This window comes from Onychostoma macrolepis, chromosome 01 (genome assembly GCF_012432095.1).
Source record: "Onychostoma macrolepis isolate SWU-2019 chromosome 01, ASM1243209v1, whole genome shotgun sequence".
NCBI lineage: Eukaryota > Metazoa > Chordata > Actinopteri > Cypriniformes > Cyprinidae > Onychostoma > Onychostoma macrolepis.
Window position 1 is genome coordinate 45,085,993 of NC_081155.1, and position 24,769 is coordinate 45,110,761.

General features: G+C 36.3%; 2 protein-coding genes across 5 annotated transcripts in view; one reads left to right on the forward strand and one right to left on the reverse strand.

The window, feature by feature from the left end:
- rcan1b (regulator of calcineurin 1b) lies at positions 1 to 18,490 on the reverse strand. Of its 2 annotated transcripts, none has more exons than XM_058785685.1 (4): positions 18,137 to 18,490; positions 4,888 to 5,061; positions 2,984 to 3,143; positions 1 to 2,054 (listed from the first exon to the last, which is right to left on the reverse strand). In XM_058785685.1, exons 1-4 carry the CDS (start codon positions 18,254 to 18,256, stop codon positions 1,882 to 1,884), a joined length of 627 nt encoding a protein of 208 aa, XP_058641668.1. In that variant the 5' UTR covers positions 18,257 to 18,490; the 3' UTR covers positions 1 to 1,881. The 2 variants fall into 2 exon arrangements, with proteins under 2 accessions (XP_058641668.1, XP_058641676.1); XM_058785693.1 differs by lacking the exon at positions 18,137 to 18,490 and adding an exon at positions 6,277 to 6,502.
- Positions 17,054 to 24,769, forward strand: part of LOC131546228 (chloride intracellular channel protein 4) — a 13,637-nt gene continuing 5,921 nt past the window's right edge. The window contains exons 1-2 of one of the 3 annotated variants that reach the window (XM_058785664.1): positions 17,054 to 17,331; positions 19,739 to 21,491. In XM_058785664.1, coding sequence (XP_058641647.1) covers positions 19,755 to 21,491 — 1,737 coding nt within the window. In that variant the 5' untranslated portion in view covers positions 17,054 to 17,331; positions 19,739 to 19,754. Of the gene's footprint in view, positions 17,332 to 18,451; positions 18,592 to 19,359; positions 21,492 to 24,769 lie in introns of those variants that run through there. The other 2 variants (XM_058785645.1, XM_058785655.1) reach the window with 2 other exon arrangements.

The window sequence follows — 24,769 nt, forward strand, 5'->3', positions numbered from 1 at the left end:
GGTCAAGATAGTTTTATTAAAGGTAGGTTAATGCTTCCTCCATATTCTTGCTACCTAACGAATAAAATTATTTTGTTGTTGTTGTTGTTGATAGAAATCCTCAAGCTTTTTCAAGATATTGGCTACATTCAAATACATCAAATATACACAGTATGTTATAGTTGCTTAAAATCACTGGTTGACAGTAGAACGTCTCCTACAGTAATGGAAAAGAGGACAACATCTCCAAAGACAGTAGAGCACAACAGAGCGGTTCATTGAACAAGTCACAGAGCGCAACATTGGACGTCTGCCAGAGAAATCACAATCATTTTCTCCATACTGATTGATTAGGCTTGTTAAGAGAACATATGTGCTTCTGTGGGTTTATTTTTATTTTTTTAATAATTCAGTTTGATTGCTGGATTCCGCAGTAGATGGACAGAGATTCACCAATCTGAAAAAAGCCGCTGTTAAGATGGAAATGGGAATCATAACAAAACAGGTTAAAAGCAACTATTCACTCCCATGATGCACTGCAAATGACTTTTACTTTAGTTTTTCTACTTCAAAATTTCATGTTTAATATAATGTGAAAAAAAAACAATAATATATATATATATATATATATATATATATATATATATATATAGTCACTTGTAGTTTCTTTGCAACTGTGAAATTTACTAGCAATTTCTGAATGGAAATTCTTTCTACACCAATTTTTTTTATTTTATTTTTTTTTATTTTTTTTATGTACAGTCTTTTTTTTTTTTTTTTTTTGATACATGCATCCAATTATTTATAGTCAATACTTTTTTTTAGTTTATACATACAGGCAATTATGTAACTGTAAAATGCTGTAAATAAAAGAAATGATTTTAAGTACATTTTATAAGAAAAACTTCTAAAATGACAGTAAGAAAATGAAAGAGACTATTTTATTTTAGTTTTTCTACTTATAAATTTCACATTTAATTCAGTTACTTGCCGTTTCTTTGTGCAATTTACTAGCAGTAAAAAAAATTCTGAACCAAATACATAAATCATACGTTTTAATTAATTTTATTATTTTATTTATACTTACAGCCAACTATTTATATCACTTCAAATTTGTGTTTTCTTTAAATTAAACAGTTGGTTGAGTACATTTTACAAGAAACTAGCATTTTAGAGCCAATTATTTATAGTCGACAATCAATTTTATAAGTACACAATTTAGTACAAGTGTCTTTTTTTTAAATCCAATTCTCAAATACTTTTCTTCCATCAAATCAAATATTGTGACAGATGGAGAAAATGAACGGGAAAACACTTGCGTTACCAAATGTTGGCGTTCGCAGTTGCGCTCGATATACAAAGACAAGTACTTCATGTTGTTGTCAGTTTACCACATTATAAGGCTCTATTTTTAAAGTGCATAATACTTGGAGGAGCTCGTGAAGAACTTCAGCAACAATAATAATGACTTTCAAAGACTGTACGAGTGCTTAACTGACTAAACGTAGAGACGATACATGATAATGACGATGAGTACATGTTAGTGGCCCCCAACGATATACACTTCAGACACGATGTTCAGTTTGTTTGTGAAAACTCCTTCAGATTTTACTGCCGCTTTTCTATCGGATTATTAAAATACACAGTTGTGACGTCAAGCAAATAATGACATTCGTAAGATGAGAGGAACTCTCCCAAGTCCTCAAAGTCCCTGACTCCATCAGAGATGGATGTTAAGAAATGAAACGCGAGATATGAGGATGGTCTACTCCCTCGCTAACTAGGAAGAGGATCTGACGCTCGCCGGCCTCCCCGGTGGCGAGGATGATGAACTGCATGACCGCATGCTTCCTAGTTATCCCAGTGTTGGTTGCGAAGATGAAACGGCCCAGAATTAGCCGCTCACTGGTTGACGGACGGGACGTAGTCCGGGCGGCGGGTCTGGATGATCTTGGGTCGCGTGCGTTTGCCGCCCTCTGCTGTCTCGTCTTCGCCTTCGGAGCTGTCGTCCTCACAAACGTGTACGATCACACTGGGCGTGTTGGTGGTTCCAGTGTGGAGCTCGTATTGTTCTCCTAAAAATACATTAAAACATTGCAAACATCAATTATTCCACTAACTAATATTGTACTGATACAGAATAAAAAAAAAAAGTTTCTGTTCTGCATTTATTTGGTTAAAAAAAATACAGTAAAAACTGTAATATTGTGAAATAATATTTAAATTTGAATTAACTTCAGTGTCACGTGATCCTTCAGAAATCATTCTAATATGCTGATTTGCTGCTCAAGAAACATTTCTGATTATTATCAGTGTTGAAAACAGTTGTGCTGCACAATATTTGTTGTGGTAACTGTAATACATTTTTTTCAGGATTCTTTGGGGTAAATATGAAAAACACTTAAGGGCGTTAAAATGATAAGAAAAGACATTTATAATGTTACAAAAGATTTTATTTCAAATAAATGCTGTTCTTCTGAGCTTTCTATTCATCTGTTAATCCTGAAAAATAAAATGCATCACGGTTTTCACAAAAATATTGTGCAGCACAACTGTTTTCAACATTGATAATAATCAGAAATGTTTCTTGAGCAGCAAATCAGCATATTAGCATGATTTCTGAAGATCATGTGGAGTAATGATGCTGAAAATTCAACTTTGATCACAGAAATAAATTACATTTTAATATATATTCACACATTTTAAATTGTAATAATATTTTTGATCAATTAAACACAGCCTCGCTGAGCAGAAGAGGCTTCATTCAATAACATCAAAACAACCTTAATTTTTCCAAACTTTTGTCAGTGTAAATGTCTTTACATTCACTTTTGATCAGTTGAATGCATCTTTGCTTAATAAAAATATATATTTTTTAAAAATTATTCAAAAAAATTCTTACTGACTGTATACACAGCATATGCTGTTGATATATATATAGTTCAGCACTCAAAAAGGTTTTAGTCTCAAGGTATACCATGGAAACGAGGTAAATAGGTTATACCTGGTCCTAGTTTAGACACAGCACACAGCAGGTCATAGTTGACGACGGGCTTAGCATCCTGCGACTGTGCCCAGCCTACAGGGGGCGACGCTGGAGGAGAGATGAGGAACTGCTTCTCTGGTTTAGGAGGCTCAAGACGAGGACTGCCAATATGTACTGACTGTACAGGAGAAAACAAACCGAAACAGAGGAAATAAAAAAATAAGAAAGAGACAAAACATTTGCATTTACATTTCAGATGTATTTATCCAAAGCAATTCACATTGCATTCAAGATATACATTTTACCAGTTCATGCATTCAGAATAGTAGCATTGCATCAGTGTCTCAGCAATGGATGCTCTGCAGTGAATGGGTGCCGTCAGAATGCGAGTCCAAACAGCTGATAAAATAATGCATAATAACGCTTCATCCAGTGAAAAAGTGTTCTGGTCTGAATCAGGAAAGGAATCTGCACAGATCAAGCATCAAGAACAAGCCAAAACAGCTCTAAACAAACATGTGGCTGGATTTTGATGTGAGAGACAACAGGAGATGGACTTTTTCACTGGAGGAAGCGTTATTATGGATTATGGGCTCGTATTTCAGTTACAAACGTCTTGATGGATTTGTTTTTTTTGTCTTCTTCAAGACATTAACTGATGAACTGGAGTGGTGTGGATTACTTGTGATGTTTTTATCAGCTGTTTTGACTCTCATTCTGACGGCACCCATTCACTGCAGAGCATCCATTGGAGAGTAAGTGATGCAAATCTACATTTCTCCAAATATGATGAAGAAACAAACTCATCTTGGATTACCTGAGGGTGAGGACATTTTCAGGTGAACTATCCCTTTAAGATGTAAATAGTGGTGTGTGATATGATCGTGGACGATTAAAATGTCTCCACAATCTGCTTTTTAAAAAAACATCGTGCTACAGCACGCCTCTGTCTCAATATACTGTACAACGCGACATACATTCACACACCCGAAGCACACACACTAAAGACTGTCAAACAGCGCATTATTACTGGACTAAGTTACGTTTTGTGTCTGATTGAGCTAATACTGTCAAAAACACTTAAGGATTACATATAAACACAGTTGGTTATGTCTAAAGTTAAAGTAAACAGTTAAGAGAAAATGGATGCGTGCCTGTATATTAGATGTGTGCAGCTCTTAAAGGGACAGTACTAAACATGCTGCCATTAAAGGGATAGTTCACCTAAAAAAATTACATTTCTTTCATTATTTATTCACTCACATTAATTTCTTTCTCGTGCTGAACACAAAAGACGATATTTTGAAGAATGTGGGTAACCAAATAGTAGCTGGTCCCCACTGACTTTGATAGTGAGGGAAAAAATAATTAAAATACTAACTGTGGACCAGCAACTGTTTGGTTACCCACATTCTTTATGTATATAGTGTTTTATTTTTATATTTGTTCATTCAGTTTCTTGAATGCTACACCTACTGTAAAAATAAAGCACTGTTTGTTTTATTTGTTTTATTTTATTTATTGTAACGTGTAGCCTATCTTTGTTCTTATTTTTTTAATAACAAAGATAAAATAACGACATAGATTTTTATCTTTGCCTACTTTGGCCTAAATGTCTGCCAATGTTTTTTATTTTATATTCTGTTACCTTGTAAGGCTTTGTTTTTAAAATAGGGAAATTAGTTTGGCTGTACGGCTCAGACAACATGCAAAATAGTAAAACCAACGTAACAAAGAATTGTGATAAAATCATGATATGATATTTTTGCCATATCGCCCACCCCTTAGATGCAAGACCATGAATCTTAGTTCACAAGACAATACAATTAATAAAACGCTCTCATCACGAAGCAAAAAGCACCATGCTAGGCTTTAGAGCACATTGGAGTACCATGTATTACTTCTTTGTGAGGGTTATTTACCTGAGCGAAATACAGACGCATCTCCTTTCCATTGAAGTCGCTCTTATGGAGTTTGACTCGAGCCTCGGCTGCCGCCAACGCATCGGTGAAGTTGATCCGAACCCGTCTGAAGCTTTTGAAGAACTGGAATGACGTGCTGGGATCAAACGCACGGAACAAAGCCTCGAACTGCTCCTGATGATGCAAAATAAGGAAAAACATGTCAAATAACTGGACTGAGATGAAATTAGACAATCACAATAGAGAAAAATATAGAAAACAGCGCACTTTCATCCATGAAAAACATTTTACAAGAGAGTTGCAAACATCATAGAAGGAAAACAAACAACCTACGGGTCTCAATCGTGAAATTGAGTAGAATGAAAATAATTTGTAAAACCATCCTTGCACAGATTGAACTGAATGTGTCCATTTATAAAAGAATGGTTTTATAAACAAACAAAGAAAAAAAATACGGCAGAAAAAAACCCCAGCAGTTTTCTTCAGCAGAGCTCTGCTGTAGCATGCAATAAATTCAATATTTATTAAAACAGCAACATTTCTGTCATCTCTCTAAATATTGGATTTCTTGCTAAACTACAGCAGTTTGTGGGGTTTTCTTTTTCCTTCATTTTTTTTTTTTTCCCCCATGCATGCAACACAAAACACAGCAAAATTCAGAAATATTACTACAATTTTAAAAAGTGTTTTTTTAAGTTAATGCATGTTAAAATGTAATTTATTGCTGTGCTCAAAGATGAGTTTTCAGCATCATTACTACAGTCTTCAGCGTCACGTGATCTTCAGAAATCATTCTAATATGCTGATTTGCTGCCCAAGAAACATTTCTGATTATTATCAATGTTGAAACCAGTTGTGCTGCTTCATATTTTTGTGGAAACTGTGATGCATTTTATTTTTCGGGATACTTTGATGAATAGAAAGTTTGAACCATTTATTTGAAATAGAAATCTTTTGTAACATTATAAATGCCTTTACTGTCACCTTTGATCAATTTAATGCATCCTTGCTGAAAGTCCCTTTAATACAGTTCCTTCCAAAAATATATCCTACTAACCCTAAACTCAAAAAAAAACACAGATCAACTGAATAAAACATGTAAACAAAGCATTCTGTTTCAAGCTTCAAGCCTCTAATCCTTTTGTTTCAGATAGTCTCTTTAGCAAACAAACACAGGAGCTGGAGAAGAACTGAAGATCAGCAGACCAACATGAGCAGATTAGTTTATGCATTAGAGTCCTAAGTAATGAAAGAAGACCAAATGTAAAAACAAACAAAAAAACAATGCAGTGATTAGTTGCATGTAAATTAGCACCAGAACCTGAAAGAGAAATGCATCCAAATGACAATAAACCATGACTTGATCATCTCACTAATGATCACTCTTACCCGAATCTGTGGCCGACTGAATATCTCATGGTCCACCGGTGTAGCAACCAGGCAGAAGTTATTGCACTTTGTAGTCTTAAGATGCATAATTCAGTTTTAGAAGAATAAGAGACTCTGTAATGAAGCCTGTGCAAATTGCATGCAATTCCTCCAAGGCACGTGGCAGCAGAAGTTTCTCGCGTGCGATCAGCAGTGCTGCGAGGTCACGGCTTTACTCGCAGGTTTATCTGCTGCTGCTTATAGTAGAGCTGTTGAGCACCGCCCCTCTCTCTCTCTCTCTTTACCTTCCTAACCTTCAGCCCCTCCCTTCATTTCTCTCTGTCTGTCTCTCACTCTTCATTGCTGACTAATCCTAATGAGGAACTGGAAACTCATGACATCATTCAGCATGTTTCCACAAGGCCTTGGCAATCCTATTGTCTCCCATCTGTAATTTAAACACTTTCTAACATCATGTATTACCATTATTTGACAATGTGACATCGCTAACGCACAGAGTTTCACCTGGAACTTCCTGGAACTACACCTGATACCAAAACTATTTCATAATAATCAGCAGAGGTGGAAAGTAACGAATTACATTTACTGTAATTGAGTAGCTTTTTTGTGTACTTCTACTTTTTAAAGTAATTTTTAAAATGTCATTTTTACTTTTACTTGAGTATATATTTTTTGGAGGTATTGTACTTCGCTAAAACGTATTAATTACTGAGTTAAAAAAATCTAATAAATCGCTTCCTGGAAACTACTGCAGTAACTAATGGGGCAAGAGAACAAACTGGAGCTAAAATCAGAAGAAAGATGCAGACGGACAAGACAGGCGTTATGGTGCAGACCCAGCTGAAAGCGAAACCCCGTCGTATTCTGCTGAAGTTGAACTCGAAGGAAATTAAGTGAACCCCTGGCCATATTAGTTATGCTCTATTATGCAGTGTTTGCATAGGGAGACCAAACTAGCAGCTTATAAAATCTGGACATCAACGCTTTGCAATCATGTAGAGGTAAGGTAAATAATTACATCATTGCATTGGTGGTTAAAATGAAGCTTTGACAGTGTAAGGAGTGATATTATTTCCTCCAAACGGATGCCATGCAACAAAACAATAAAACTAATCTAGAGAAGAGATCTCCAAAGAGAGCAAACAACACCACCCTGACCAAACTTATCTCCTTGTTCATTTACGACCCCCTTCCTCCCTCTCCTCTCCCCCAGAAGCAAGAATATCCTTATACTACGTGTTATACACTATATTGCCAAAAGTATTGGGTCACCCCCTTCTAATGAACAGGTTTGACTACTTTAGTAATTTCCATGAGTACAAATCTTAATGTTTAAGCATATAATTGTGTGCTTCTAATTTTAAAGCAACAGTTTGGACAGGACCCTTTTCTATTCTAGCATGACAATGCCTCTGTGTATAAGGCAAGGTTCAAAAAGAAATGATTGATTTAGTCAGTGTGGAAGAACTTGACCGGTCTGCAGAAAGCCAGCTGAACACCTCTGGTGTGACTTTAAATGCAGATCTTGAGCCAAAAACTCTTTACCAAACACCAATGACTTGTACATGCACTATATGGACAAACGTATTGGGACGCCCCCTTCTTTAGAACAGAAAAAGGCACTTCCAAAACTGTGGCAACAAAGATGGAAACATAATTCATGTATTTAAAAATTGTATTTCCATCTCTGTTGCAACAGTTGTGGAAGTGTCTAAAATGACTGAACCTATATGTACAAGTCATTGGTGTTTGGTAAAGAGTTTTTGGCTCAAGATCTGCATTTAAAGTCACACCAGAGGTGTTCAGCTGCTTTCTGCAGACCGGTCAAGTTCTTCCACACTGACTAAATCAATCATTTCTTTTTGAACCTTGCCTTATACACAGAGGCATTGTCATGTTACAATAGAAAAGGGTCCTGTCCAAACTGTTGCTTTAAAATTAGAAGCACACAATTATATGCTTAAACATTAAGATTTGTACTCATGGAAATTACTAAAGTAGTCAAACCTGTTCATTAGAAGGGGGTGACCCAATACTTTTGGCAATATAGTGTATCTTGTGAACCTGTTGTTTTTCCCCTTCATGTTTGGTATCATTTTAAAGGTCTCAGTGCGATTGATAAAATGGTCTCAATTTCACAGTAGTCACTTATATTATGTAGAACTGTGTTCTGCTGAGGAGGAGGTGTGTCCCTCTCAGGGTCTGTGAGAATGTTTATCTATCTCCAGCCAGGTGTGACCCTGGGTCACGAGAACTTAACAAACCAAAAGGTCTTTTATGTTTTTACAACTGATTTGAAGATTTCTTTGTATCTTATTTGGGTATATAAGGGAAGTGACAAAACACTGCTTTGGGATTATGTAGCCAGAAAACCCCATGCAGTATGTGAGAGTCTCTGGAGCTTCTCTGTAACACTTTATTTTAGGGTCTCTTAACTAGTTGCTTATTAGCATGCATATTACTAGAATATAAGCCATTTATTAGTAGTAAGCAAGCACATATTAATGCCTTATTCTACATCCCTAATCCTACCCAATACCTAAACTTAACAACTACCTTACTAACTATTAATAAGATACAAATTAGGAATTTATTGAGGGAAAAGTCATAGTTAATAGTGAATAAGTGTTCCCTATTCTAAAATGTTACCGAACTCACGCTGCTGTGTGTCTCTCAGGTATGCATTTCATTTTTTATTCAAAAGTGTAATTGTAATTGCCCATAGAACACACTGTATAGTTGTTTGTGCTGCTACACGTGCACATAGGCTAGTTAAGTTTATTCTTTAAAACACACGATTGCTTGTAAGTGTTCTTTGAAATACTTAGATAAAAGGTTGTAGATGCTATGCATTTCTAGACCATGTATCTTGTGTTAAATTCGGATAGCTGTTACATGTGTGATTATGTTAAATGTGTTTGTCTCCTGCGTGGATCACTTGGCTATTCCCCATATAGCTACAGTATCTATGCACAGGAGCAGGGTTGCCACGCGGCTACAATGTGATTCACAATTGCCTTATCTTTTGTAAACTGGCTTCTAATTGTTTCATTATGCAATTGGCATGATACAATTTTCCCTGACAAACAAAAAGTTATTTTTGATTTATTCTGAACTCTCCTGAAATCATTATGACTATTAAACTGTGAGGAGGCTTTTGTAACCGCAAATCTGAGTCCAAGATGGGTCAATCTGAAGGCTCGTGATTAATAGGTGAAGTAGGCATGTCATCAGAGACCTTCTGATTTCTGTCTATCACTGGTGCCAGCAAGCTGTACGAGAAAAGACTAAGTAAACTACACTTTTTGTCATAAGCCAGCAGTAGGCGGCAGACAATTATGTATAAGTCTACCTACACCCTCTGACTAACATTAGACTGGCGAGTCTGTGATGGTGAGACCGACGCTAGGCTCAAAAGAGACATTAAGTCCCCAGTAAACGGATAATTGAATATATGGAAGATATAGAATAATCAAATAACTATGATCAGATATTTATGATCAGCTTTTGATTATAAATACAGTCTAAATTTAATGATCACTTGAAAATTGGAGTCAGATTAAACACGGAGCTAGACTAAAATTGAAACTAAATCCTGATAAATTCAGAGGCGCATGCAAGTAAAAGACCGAACACGCATTAAACCAATGGATTACACTTTTTGCGCCGGCGGGTGGGTTCTTACACAGTTTAGCAAAAGGTTTTGCACAAATTAGCCAAAAAGATAGTGGTGCAGGGTGTGCGATATATATCGTCTGCGATAATATCGCAATTGTTGTTTTAACGATGTGCAATTTGACATTAAAACACTCCTATAGAGTGCCGTGAAGTCTAGATTAGACTCGAGCGAGTGCACATTTAGAGTGTGTTCTTTCACTGCGTGATTCAGTGTTAAAATGCATTTAGAATGATCACAAAATTGAAGATATAGGGGCAGAAAATGTATATATTTATATAATTTCAAATTGTAAATCAATATCACATGAAGAGTGCCGTTTTCTCCAAAAAATCAGCATGATTACATATAGATTTGTTTTTACAACAGTTTAATAAACAAGCCATTAATTAAGAGACACCATATTGCCTGTTTTAGCTCTATTTCAACAACAAAAATAATTCCAAACACAGCCACAGCACAGTTTTGCATCTGTTTCGTTCCTGAATGAATCAACCGTTTAAATGATTTGGTTCAATCGCAATGACTCACTTATTAACAGTGACTTGCTGCCACCTACTGGCGGTTTTAATTTCACATTTAAAGTATCTTTTTTTTTTTTATTTCAAATGAGTATTCAACATTTTATGTCTTACATATCAAAACATTATTTCTGCATTTGTAACTGCAGGTTAAATACATTCATGTCCTGCATTAAACAGTGTGTAAATACATCTAAACACCACTTCAGATGAAGCTTCTGTTTCCTCTGCATTGCAAAGATCAATTTTGTTCAAAGACTACTTATAAAGCAAAAGCAGTTCGTAACTTTACAGAAAAGCCCTGCAAAAATACTGGTAATTGTTTAACCTTCTTAAGTAAGCTTACCATACATGGCGAAAAACTGTTAATGGTTTAACATTGCATTATTTGTAATTTTACTGTAAAATATTGTCAAATGTATGGCTTATGCAAGTGAATTACTATATAATTTACAGTAAAAGAACATTCCCAAATATGGTAAAAACTTGTTAATTGGTTAACTTTAAGTAACCTTACATATTGTCAGTCCTCTGTCGTGTGTGTCATGTGTTCCTGCCTCTTGTTTCCATATTTGGTCTTGTTCCTGTCCTTGTTCAGTGTGATTATTAGTTAATTCTTGTCCAGCTGTGTTTTAGTAATTATGTCTAATTGTCCTGTGTATTTAGTTCCTGCCTGTTCAGTTAGTTTTCGTCTGGTCTACTCGTTATTCCCCGGTGTTCCTGTCTGTGTGTCAGCCTTGCCTTGTCTTGCCCTGATGTTGTCATTAAAGACTATTATTTTGAAGTTTGTCCTCATCTGCGTGTTCCTCGTTCATCCCTGCTGTGTGCACCATGACCCATATACAGTGGAAAATATATAAATGGTTTAACATTGCATATGTAATTTTACTGTAAAAAAAACTGGGAAAAAAACTATTTTTTGCCAATGGATTACCATATAACTTACAGTGGAAAAAAATAGTAAAACTTTTAACACCGTATTATATGTAATTTTACCGTTAAATAATGCACATTTGTGGGTTTTACAAGTGAAAAGCAGTGAAAGGATTTTTGCAGAAAATGGTAAAAAATTGTTAAAACCCTGTTAACTTGTTAATTGGTTAACTAAGTAACTTTATCATACATGGCTAAAATTTGTAAATAGTTTAAGATAGTATTATATGTTATTTTACTGTAAAATATTGCAATTGGTTTTGCAATTTAATTTACAGTGAAAACAGTAAAAGGACATTCCCAGAAAATGGTAAAACCTTTAAATAACAGTTAATTAGTTAACTGTAAGTAACCTTACCATATACGGTTTACTACTACATGCAATTGTGCTGTAAAATACCGTAAAATTTATGATTTTTCCAAGTGAATTACCAAAAGATTTAGAGTGACAAACAGCAAAAAAAAAAATTCTCAGAAATTGGTAAACAATGGTTAATAACATGTTAATTAGTTAGCCTAACTGTAAGTAACCGTACCATATATCATGAAAAATACTATGAAATATATGGCAAGTGAATTACCATATAATTTACAGTAAAAGGACATTCCCAGATATCACATATTATTTTATTTTTACATTATTTAAATGCTTTGGTTTCTTTTTCTTATCAGTAATGTACATTAGGGTGTTTTGTGTTATATTTTCTATTATTTCGTTGCTGTATATTGCATTATTTTGGTGTCATGCGTATTATCCTGAATCACTTTTATGCTGGTTATCAGTACATTTAAGGTTAAAATGGATTTTGGTAGTTCAAGAAGACTAAATATATTAACATTAACAGTGCACACTTTTTCACCAAATAAAATCATTTTGATTCATACCAGTTTGCTAAAGATTAATTATGTGAACTGGTTCGTTAAACTGAACTGACTCAAAACGATTTGCTCACAAGTGGCTACAGCTTTTATTTTGTGCAATATTCTAATACAATTTTAAAAACACCATGCCATTTCTCTGTTTTCTATGACCGTGGGAACCATTTACACCAAATGGCAACAGAAAACAAGCTGACTGCTGTGAACTCACTCTTGTTTGTGTGTATGAATGTGTTGATGGTAAAGACTGCATGGTTAGACAGTAACCTGTGAGTCTTGTCTAAATATTACACCGATCAGCGGTTTGTGGGCTCACTGTGGAAGGACGGCGCATCTCTGACCCAATGGAAAAATGGAAATATGAAACCGAAATAAGGTGATGGAAAAAATGCAAAGGGAAGCAGAGAGTAGATGGGTGTTATGCAAAGAGCAGTGGAGGTGAGACAGTGGATAGTTGTGCTGATATGTGAGCAGTGGTACACATAAGCCCTCAAATGATATTTATATCCAGCTGCACAGAAGAGCTTGATGATGGAACACATAAGCCATTTACATATTATCTACAGTAGATCTATTAAAGTATACTGACATTTGAGCTACTTCAAATGGCAGGGATTTAAATGACATAATATTAAAGCGGTGGCAAATTGGTGAAAATTCTTTACAGCATATTCTGATTCTGTTTATAATACCTGTGCAATAATAATTCTCATATGCATTTATTTGTCTTTAATGAACACTTCCTAATTTTTTGTATTTATTATAACATTGACATTTTATTTAAACTGCACAGCAACCACCAGGAAACCTGAGTAACTGCATAGCAACACCCTAGCAACCACACAGCAACATTCTAGCAACCAATCAAAACACTCTAGCAACTGTATAGCGACACCCTAGCAACAACTCAGAACAACTTAGCAACAGAAAACCTCCAGAGCACCCTAGAAACTACAGAGACAACTCCTAGCAACCAACCAGAACACCTGAGTAACTGCATAGCAATTCCCTAGCAACCACATAGAATACCACAGAAACACTTTAGCAACCGCTCAAAACACTTTAGCAACGTCCTAGCAACTTCCCAGAAACCACTCAGAACAACTTAGCAACAGCATAGCAACCACCCAGAACACCCAAGCAACCACATAGCAAATCACACCAGCAACTGTATAGCAACACTCTAGCAACCAGTCAGAACACCTTAGCAACCACATAGCAACCATCCAGAGCAATCTAGCAACTGCCTAGTAACAACCACCCAGATCACTCTAGCAAGCATGTAGCAACACCCTAACAACCTCCTTGCAACTCCAGAACACACTGGCAACAGCATGGCAACAGCATAGCAACACCCTAGCAACCACCCAGAATACCCTAGCAACACTCTAGCAGCCTCCTAGCAACCTATCCTCCTAGCATCTAGAGGAACTGCCTAGTAGAAACCACCCAAAATTCCATATTAACCACATAACGCATCCTAGAAACCACATAGAATACCCTAGCAACCATCCAGAACATCAAAGCAACCCCAAAGCAACAATCCAGAGCGATCTAGCAACTGCTTAGTAACAACTACTCAGATCACCCTAGCAAGCATGCAGAAACATCCTAGCAACTCCAGAACACCTTAGCAACCACATAGCAACAGCCTAGCAACCACCCAGAATACCCTATCAACTACATCGCATCACCCCGCCTCTATCTGTCTTGACAAACGTTTTATCTAATTGCTTAATTTACTCTGTAAAGGTGGCACAGAAGCGCTTCTGAAGTGGCATTTAGGCGGCTTTATACAGACTGTTTATTACTGCTTAGAGCTGGCATTAATGCATTTATTTAGACTGTAAAAAAAAAACAGTCTATATCCACGTTCATTATCAATGTGGATTTGCGCAGCTTGTCAGTGAACTACGGCTCTGTGTAGTAAATGCTGCTCCATGTGAAATCACGCACGTGATGGAAATTACCGCTGATTACAGAACCGGCTTTACTGACAAGATGCGCATTAAATAATCGTATGCGATATATCGTGCAGCCCTAATATATATACCCTCCATTATCCTGTATTTACTGTACTAAAGGCATAAATACAGTCTGTGTACTGTAGGTACATACTGTCCACTTCTAATGCATCAGCTTAAGAAGTATTTCATCTGCCCTGCGGCACACGCAGCCATAGTGTGACACACCATCTTCAAACATATAGTCACAGTTTCTGCTATGAAAGGTGACAGAGAGAACGCAGAACCCAGAGGTTTACGGTGTTGCTCTGGAGGAACAGACCAAAGCGCTCATGCATACGGGACAATCCCAGGACAAAAGCCGAGTCACATGTGTGCACTCAGCCATAATGCAGGACAGCTTCAACATTTCCCCATGCAGAATGGTACTGGTACTCAATTGCACTGTGTTTTGCTGGCTCTTTAATAATGATTAAAATGAGGATTTGGGTGAGGTAGACTGGTCAAACATCAGCCAGGCAGACATTACACTACAAACACAGAAACAGGTGAAGCTTTACCTTACAAAACAAGCTGGTGGAATGAAAATGAAAATGTCTAACATTTAACCATAACACATGCGAGGTCAGTAAGAATTTTTTTCAAGCAAGGATGCATTAAATCGATGAAAAGTGATAGTGAAAACATTTAATGTTACATTTCTATTTCAAATAAATACTCTTCTTTTGAACTTTCTAATCATCTATGAATCCTGAAAAAAAAAAAAGTATCACGGTTTCCACAAAAATATTGTGCAGCACAACTGTCTTCAACATTGATAATAATCAGAAATGTTTCTTGAGCAGCAAATCAGCATATTAAAATGATTTCTGAAGGATCATGTGACACTGAAGACGAGTAACGATGCTGAAAATTCAGCTGCGCATCACAGAAATAAATTATATTTTAACATATATTTACATAGAAAACAGCTGTTTTAAATTGTAATATTTCACAATTTTACTGTTTTTATTTTTATCAAATTAGTGCAGCTTTGGTGAGCAGAAGAGACTTATTTCAAAAGCATTACAAAGACACAGACTCATTCACAGTGTAGGTTGCTCAGTCATTGGTCTCTATAAACAAGGGATAGTTAACCCAAAAATCAACTTTCTGACATCATTTGCTCATTGCCATGTCATTCCAAATGTGATTATTTTCTCCTCTGCAGAACACAAAAGAACTACATCAAATGTGGCAACGTAATGTTCAAATTATTTAATTTTAGGGTGAATAAAGCCTTAAACTGTATTCTGTTCATCATACAAAGCGCTCGCCACTTCAGAACACTTACAGATTAATTTCACGCCAACTTTACATCCTTCTTTTGTGCTCTGATGAATAGAGAAATTCATATGAGTTTGAAATAATTTTCATTTATGAATGAACTATCCTTTTAAGGGAAGACCTACAAGACACAGAACGACCATTCAGCGTGTGTTACGTACCAAAGAACAATCACAACATGGGTTTTATTTAATCAATTCATGATATCGTTTAAATGAAATCACAATTTTCAGAGATATTTCATGATACCAAAATTAAAGTTAATATATATATATATATATATATAGAAATATCATAATCTTTCCATATAAAATACGGAGATGAAAAAAAATGACCGACTTCACCTTTACATCAGATTTGTGCAGTGCTCGGTCTTATGGAAAAGCACAGCTTGTTTATTTATAATTTAGTAAGCCTGACAGACACCTGGCCTTCTTAGCTAACACATTTTCCATTGTTTTTATGGGATAGTTTCAAATTCCACACTTAATCCAAGTTCCTGCTAAAAATAGACCTCTTTGGAAATGGCGATATTACATAATAAGCCTTATTTTAAACAATACCGGGATGAAAGTCATGCATGGCAGAGAAAAACAAATGTTTCACAAGTAGCTTCAAGAGATAAATATGAGCTAGGACAGCGAGCGACCTTTGACCTCAGTGACAGTGGGGAAAAAACGCAACGCAACAAATGCTCTTCTTTTCCATGAGAGCAGCTGAGGTCAAGGATAGTTCTAGGAGTCTGGTTCCTCACTGAACGTCCTTTTGTAGCAGTAAAGCAGGTGTGGAGCTAAAATAAGCCATGGCTTTGTGGAAGCTTCAAACACCCTCACCAAACAGAGACCCAACGGGTCATAGTCATATTATTAGAATGGAAAATGAGGGAGAAGATGGAAAATGGACCGTGTTGGGTTAAGAATCACATCACTAAGAGAAGCACCAACTGAGATTTTGAGTCGAGCATCAGGATTACTACTGCTCAAACTTAGTATTAAACTTCAATCGATAATCATCGGTGCTATAGATCTAAATGATGCCTCATGTCTCCTCTTGTGCTGTTAGTTTTCCAATAAAACAGGTGAAGGTCAAACTGAAGAGAAATTTAACATTGCATCACTAACTCTGCAGTGAATGGGTGCCGTCAGAATGAGAATCCAAACAAGCTGATAAGAACAATAATCCACACCAGTCCAGTCCATCTATTAACATCTTGAGCAGACAAAAGCTGCATGTTTGTAAGAAACAAATCCATCATTAACATATCCATCAACTTCAAACCATTGCTTCTGGCTAAAATACGAGTCCAAAATAACGCTTCCTCCAGTGAAAAAGTCCATTTCCTGTTGTCTCTCACATTAAAATCCAGCCACGTTTGTTAAGAGCTGTTTTGGACTATTTTGGCCTGTATATGGTGCTTGATCTGTGCAGATTTCTCTCCTGATTCAGACCAGACCACTTTTTCACCGGAGGAAGTGTTATTATGGGTTATGGACAGAAGGTTTTAGCTAGAAGCAATGGTTTGAAGTTAAAAACATCTTATTGATGGATTTGTTTCTTACAAACACGCAGCTTTTGGCTTCTGAATACATTCATTGGTGGTGTGGATTATTGTGATGTTTTTATCAGCTGTTTGGACTCTCATTCTGACGGCACCCATTCACTGCAGAGACACTGATGCAAGACTACAATTCTACAAATCTGATGAAGAAACAAACTCATCTACATCTTTTCATTTTTGAGTGAACTATTCCTTCAGGTAATTTCTTGTAAACCATTTTATAAACATTACACATGTAATACATATTCAACATAAAATGAATTCGGTGTGGCTCATACAGTGGCACAGTAGACTGGCTCATTTGGTTTGTTTAGTATTGATGCAGATATGTATTGTGAGGGAGCAAGGTTTACAAATATGACTAAAAATATAAGTGAAATTGCAATGCATTTCTGTTGCAGTTGCACTTGTTATGCCTGCCTTAAGACGTGAAGATTTTCAGCTTTTTAGCAGGACATGGATTTGTTCAAATGAATGTAGATTACAATTGTGCACTCTTAAAAAAAATAAAATAAATAAATACTGTGGTACTGTCCAAAAAAAAAAAAATGCATTTCCAAAATACCATAGTTGTACCATAGTACAATGTCCAAGAGAACAGGGTAGTGCAATGGCACTTTTTGGTGCATTTTAGTAAAAGAAGGTGCAAAACACATCACATTCCCAAAGTAAAATGTCCAAAACATTGTATTATTGTGGTTGCATATGCAACTACCATTTGTCAATGTGCAATGTCCAAAAACATGTCAGAACCATGTCCAAGAAAACAAGGTGCATGAAAAAAAATTTAAAAAATGGTATTACCATGATGACACAAATAAAAAGCATTTTGTTTGGGCAATGATCATGTCCCACAAGCCTCACTCCAGCAAATGAATTGTGATTGGTAAAGAACAACAATATAGTTCTTGTCCTATATGGCTTTGATGGAAAACACTTCCGCGAGATCACTGTCGCGGTAAAGCGGGTAATCGGGGTAAACGCAGAGCGAAAGCACGCCTACCTTTAACTGCTGCTCATTAAAAACCTCTTCTGGCACTTTACACGCGATGAGCGCGTTGGGTTGGTTGTTGAGCTGGACTTCAGAAGTCGCCGCCCCTCGGCCGCTCTCTGACTGCTGCATGGCAACAGATGTAACCGCGGCGTTCGGTGCCTTTGATCTCAACTGCGGTGCCTTTGATCTCAAACGTTTCGGCGCTCAGCTCATGGCGTCATGCTCTGCTTTCTACCTCCTGCAAAAGCAGCGTCTTCAAACCCTCAAGCTGACACAAGCTACTGTTCATGCAATGCTAGTGCACATGAAATGTGCTGCATAGTGCTACTAGCAAGCCCGTGATGTATTCCTGAAACGAAAATGACGTCTACACTTGCGACAGACTGCACTGGGGGTCAAAACAGCTGATATGACGTCATGGTTTCCGCTTACGCACGAGCGCTGTGCATGAAGCACTGGCTGATGTAAGTATTCGCTGTGAAAATGATATAGATTGATCAAAATGTAACAAAGAGCGCAGGAGTCACCGGAATACATGGTTAGGTTTGTGTAAAGTATAGAGTGCATGTATGTTAAATGTGATTAAGGCAGAGATTATCACTGGAAAGCGGTCTTTGAGTGCCCTCTTTTGGTCAGATTTGTAATGCACATGATAAAAGCTCATTAAATGCACTGCTCGAAAAACAGTAGCCAAAAAGTATTTTGATACAGGGTTTACACTAAAATTGTCTTAATTCATTGCAATAAATAAGATCTATCTATCTATCTATCTATCTATCTATCTATCTATCTATCTATCTATCTATCTATCTATCTATCTATCTATCTATCTGTCTGTCTATCTATCTATCTATCTATCTATCTATCTATCTGTCTGTCTGTCTGTCTGTCTGTCTGTCTCTTTATGAAAAAGAAGCACACTTCAGCATACTTTTAAGAATATAGTATATTCAATATAGCATATAATATAAAAAGACTATACTTAATTGCAAACTAAATGGTATGTTTTTGGACACTTAATTGCACATTATTTGCAATTAAATGAAAATGTAAAAAAGTGTACTTCTTTAAAGCAAAACAAAATAGAAAATGTAATGAGTTAAAATGTACTTTAAAAATAAAATGTAATAAAAATACATTTTAAATAATAAAAATAAATAAATTTCAGTAAAGCAAAGTTGCTCTGAAAGTATATATAAATTTAATCCATCTATCTATCTATTTATTTTCAGTTAATTTGAGGTAGCAACCAGGATGGAGAATTCCAATTCACTACTTTAAATGCCTGCCCTGCCCTTAAACCGATCATCTTGAGCTGACCAGGCTCCCATTGGAGCGGATTTGAGAGGGCAGGCAAGTCATGTGGGGATCAGAATGCGAAATTTACCATAATCCTCCAGAGGAAAAAGGGGGGGAGAGAGAGTAAATTCTAGTTACCTCTACAGAACATAGACTGCAGAAGTAGACAGAAGAGCTTTGGTGCGCGAGTTATACAAGAAGTTCTACGCAGTCATAGAACTCTAAACACTCTTCTAAGTTTTGAATTATGGCCCAGGCCAAAAGCGATATGAGTATCAACATGGAGTTTTCTAATGGAGCTGTCATCCACAGTCCTGTAGGGTTGTGCATGGAGATGGAAGATCGGAGGACTGGAGAGGAAGAGGAGGAGGAAGATGAGGTTGAACTAGCCGAAGAGGTAGATGAGGATATCAACATTGGAGATGATGATGATGATGATGGCGGAGAAAGCAACACAATGCCCTCAACAGATGTGATCATTCATAAAACAGATGAAGAGGATATTATGGAAGATGTAGAGGACCAAGTTGGCCAAGAGACAGTGGTTCTCCAAAATGAGTTAAATGCTGGAGAGACAGAGGAAGAAGAAATGGACATAACCAACAAACTAACAACGCCTGAGCTACAGGCAACAGTTGAACTGCCAACGACAACGCAAACACAAGTTCCAGAACTTCGAAACGAAGCTGGAGGAACATTGAAAGAGCTGGACAAGGATCGAGCAGATCACAAGTTGGAAACACTGTATGAAGACGAAAAGGAAAGCGATGAACCACAAATGCAAACCTTGAGCGAAAGGCAGACGGAGACACAGGAACATCAGGAGCTGCTCCTGTCTGAGGTAAGAGAGTTTACCTGTAGCCTCCTTGAGAAAATAAAAAACAAGCCCAGAGAGGATCAAATTCAGCAAGTAAAGAGTGACATACTTTTGCAAGAGGTGGAAAGTTTGGATGATGATGGTGTAAAAAACAGTGTAGATGAAGAGCCATGGACGGTTTCTACCAGTGAAGGAGAATCTATAGAAGACTTTCAGAGTCTTGGGGAAGAGGAAGAAACAGCAACACTTGATCATGTTGGTGAAGAACAGTCTACAACCGAGGTGCCTTTATTGGAGGACTGTATAGCAGTTGGAGAGCCAATGCACAATGATGCCTTCGAGACAAACGGTGATGAAAAGACCACTTACAATGCACCAGAAGAAAAGTCGATTGACTGGATTGCAACAGAGCAACCATCAACTGATATGATTGGTGGAAACATAGAGGAGATGGTCCAGAATTCAGATCAGTTGGTGGAAAGCATCGTGCAAGAACATGAAAGACTAGAGAGTATTGAACAGGTGGTGAGTGACACCAATCTGGAGAATTGTGAAAGAATAGTAGCAGATACCGAATCAGTTATTGTCACTGGACCTGAGGAGACAAGAGAAGCTGATAAAGAGGTAGAAGGCATCGAAAGGATTCAAGATGAGCCTCAAAGAGTTGTAGAGATTACAGAAGAGCCGGTCAAGAAGGAGGAGCTTCCTATAGAGGAGGGAAGCTGTACAAATGCGGAACAGCCACTCGATGACCCTGAAATTGTAGAAGAGGGGGAGTGCAAGAAGCGGGAACAGCTGGGCAATAACAAACGGGAGGTCGCAGAGGGAGGTGATGCTGCAAAGGAACAGCCAAAACAAGAAGTACCAGCACCTATAGAGAAGGGAGTGGGGAACTGGCTTGAAGAGCTCAAGGCCGTCATTGAAGATGAGCCCAGGAGGAAAGTCCAGGGGGGGCGTAAAGTCACCATACCTGCCTGGTTGAAGGCCAGCGAGAGCTCGGATGCCCATTTCCAAGAGCCGCCGAAGCCCCTCGGCAGTCGGGTCAGCAGCGTGAGCGGTGCCAGTGAAGGGGAGGTGAATATCAAGGCCAAAGTTCAAGAGGTCATCATGGCGAATGGATGCCCTGGGATACCAGCTGCTGTAGTTCAACAGGAAGAGGAAAAACCCCCGGAAAATATGACAAAGATGGAGACTCCAGCTCAACAGGAGGGCAATCCACAGGAGATGCAGATCTCCCTCTATGTGAAGGTACTTTCTATTGTTAATAGTCAGATGATGGTCATTTATCTGTATATTGGAGTATTAGAAGTTAACGAGAGAGAGAGAGAGAGAGAAACAGGCCTGAAACTGTAGGTCTACTAAGGCAGCATGCAATCTGAAAAGTGTCAGAAGTTTTAATTTTAAGCTTTAATGAAGGTTGTAACATAATCCTAAATTCAAAAGTTTGGGGTCAATGAGAAGTTTTAGCAAGGATGCATTAAATTTATCAAAAGTGAGAGTAGACATTTATAATGTTGTAAAAATAAACTTTCTGTTCATCAAAGAATCCTGAAAAATAAAATGTATCACAGTTTGCACAAAAATATGAAGCAATTAAATGTAACATCAATAATAGTCAGAAATATTTCTTGAGCAGCAAATCAGCATATTAAAATGATTTCTGAAGGATCATGTGACACTGTGATGATGCTGAAAATTCAGCTTTGATCACAGAAATAAATTACATTTTACAATATATTTACTTAAAAAACATTTATTTTAGATTGTAATAATATTTCACAATTTTTACTGTTTTCAAATCAAATATGCTACCGCAGTTTTACTGTAGTGACAGTAGACTATTGTTATTGTTAACTAAAACCAATTGATAATTGAAATAAATTAACAATTAATTAAAATTCATCATTTTAAAATAGTAATTATGAATAATAATAATTGAAATGAAATAAAATATAAATGACAGATAAAAACTTTTAATTAATAAAAATAATAAAAAATATTGATACTGTAATAGTATATAAATAATAGTAAAATAACACCGGTAAAAATAAATATTATAAAATTATGGTGGGAACTGATCGCTGTGGTACATTTTATAGGGAGGGCAGGATGTTACATGCATATAAACTGTCAAAACGCAAACAAAATTCAGATTTTTGTAGAACTGCTGACAGAATAATGCACTGAGTCTTATTTTAGGAATGACAGTGATCAGGCTGTCTTGTTAGCAACATTAGCTTACAGTTTCCTACAATGACAGCATGTCCTTCTGCTCAGCAGATGGTGTTACTATCACTAACCCTAATTGCATTAGTGTCTTTGCTCTACTGGTCAGTTAGTCTGTCATCCCGCTTCTAGAAAACCAGACTGTAATTCCCAGTCCAGAGCAGTGTTACTGGAACAAGTTGGTTAAGCTGGTTATTGTTGCAGGTGCATTAACTTGATCACAGTATTATTGCAGGGTGACCTGCCAAAACCAGCATGAAAGTGCCAAAAAATATACCATATACTGGTAGCTAATGCACTTTAACTGGCGTTTAAAGCTAAAATAAGTTTTTATTCAACGGTCACTGATCTGACGAGAAACTTCAATAGCTTAAAACTAAGTTGCAATGTGTTTTAAACCTTTTTAATTACAGTGGTTCATATCTGAAGTAGTATATTGAGGCTTAGGTTAAAGCCAAAGTCTCAAGTCATAATTTCCACCCTGTGTTGTGATGTTCTGTGTAAATGGTTGCTGCTGGTGATATAATGCACTTAGTTCATTGAGATTATTCTTGGCTGTTGTTGAGCTAATGGATTGATTGGTGAGCTAAAAATGCATCTGACACAACCCACTGCGGTGTTTCTTTCTTGATTCTAGAACGTTCCAATAGAAAATACCATATAAAGTATCCTCTCAACAAACATTAGGAAAAAAAACTGGCTTTAGGTATCACTTTTGCAATTAATTTCTATTGTCTTGACTTGTTTACCAAAGATTATGCAATAAAACATACTAAAAACATAACATTATAGTGCAAAATAGATGTATTTAGATGTTAAACATTTATTTATTTATTTATTGATTCATTCATTCATTTATTTATTTATTTATTTATTTAAATTTAACTATGAGTGTGGTTCGTAATCAATTATATTAATCAAGAATCTAACTTTTTCAACTGTTATGTTGACTTAAGTTTACCAAAGATTATGCAATAAAACATACTAAAAACATAACATTATAGATAAACACAGATGTGCTTTAGATAGTTTTTATTATGTGCATTCAGGTGTCAAACTTTCAACAGCAATAGTTGGTTGTATTTATTTTTCTTTTTATTTATTAATATGTACGTAGATTCATGTATTTATTTCTACTTCATTTAATTTAACTGTGACCGTGGCTTTTAACCAAGCAAAACTACAGCAAGCGATTTGTATATATATTTAAATTGTTTTGCTGTTTTTGTTCCTATAAGCAAAACTACAACAATAGTAGTTTGTCTTTATTTATTCATTTAAATAATTATTTAATTATAAATGTATTTTATTTTATTTGTTAGACTTTGTTGCTCCAATAAGCAAACCTAAAGCAAAATTAGTTTTAATAGCATTTTATTTTTATGTTTATTTTTTATTTTTTTTATTTGTTAAACTTTGTTCTTAACCAGCCAAACTACATCAATAGTTGTTTTATTTATTTATTTATTTATTTATTTATTTATTTATTTATTTATTTTAATAATAGTTTATTTTATATTTTATTTTAAATGTATTTTATTTTGTTTATTAAACTTTGTTATTCTTAATCAAGCAAAATTACAGCAATAGTTTTATATATTTATTTATTTATTATTTATTTTTTAGAATTGTTTGAAACATTCGGAACAAAGCTCTCGCAGCCAAATTCTTGCTGTATGAAGGTGGCTGAGCAGCGGGACGTTAAGCCTGGTAAAAATGCCCTTAAATCCCACCCGTACGTTTCTGCAGAGCGATTCCCGTAACAAAGATGGCCTTTGTGCGTGTTTCAACTCCCACGATCTCACTCTACATTTCAGATCACTAACAAAACATAACAAGCATCAGTTTGTGTCTCATGATTGGTTTGTGTTTATTGTAGTAGTTTAGGCATGTGCTGATAGTTATCTAATTAAAGATGCACCTGTGCCTGTGCACCGGCTCCTGTGATGTGTTTTGCCTCTGCTCATATTTTTCTGAGTGAATAATGTGTTTGTAAGTGAATAGTGTAGTGGGTTAATCGTGTCCCAGCATTCCTCCACACATTAATCTGATTAACATGTTTGTTGGTCTGAGGGGATCGGAGCTTTTGACCAAACCGAGTGTTTGTTTTGTTCTCCGTTCAAAAATAATATGATTCCTGAATGTGCAAATGTGAATGTGTGGTTGCTAGGCTGGGGTTTATTGCCCCACAGTGAAGTTAATGCTACAATTGAATTAATATAATGTAATTGCTGTGCCGTTACAGGTATGCTTATATTCAAATGTGGCTTATTAAATCAGGTTTTATAGTCTGAACTTTG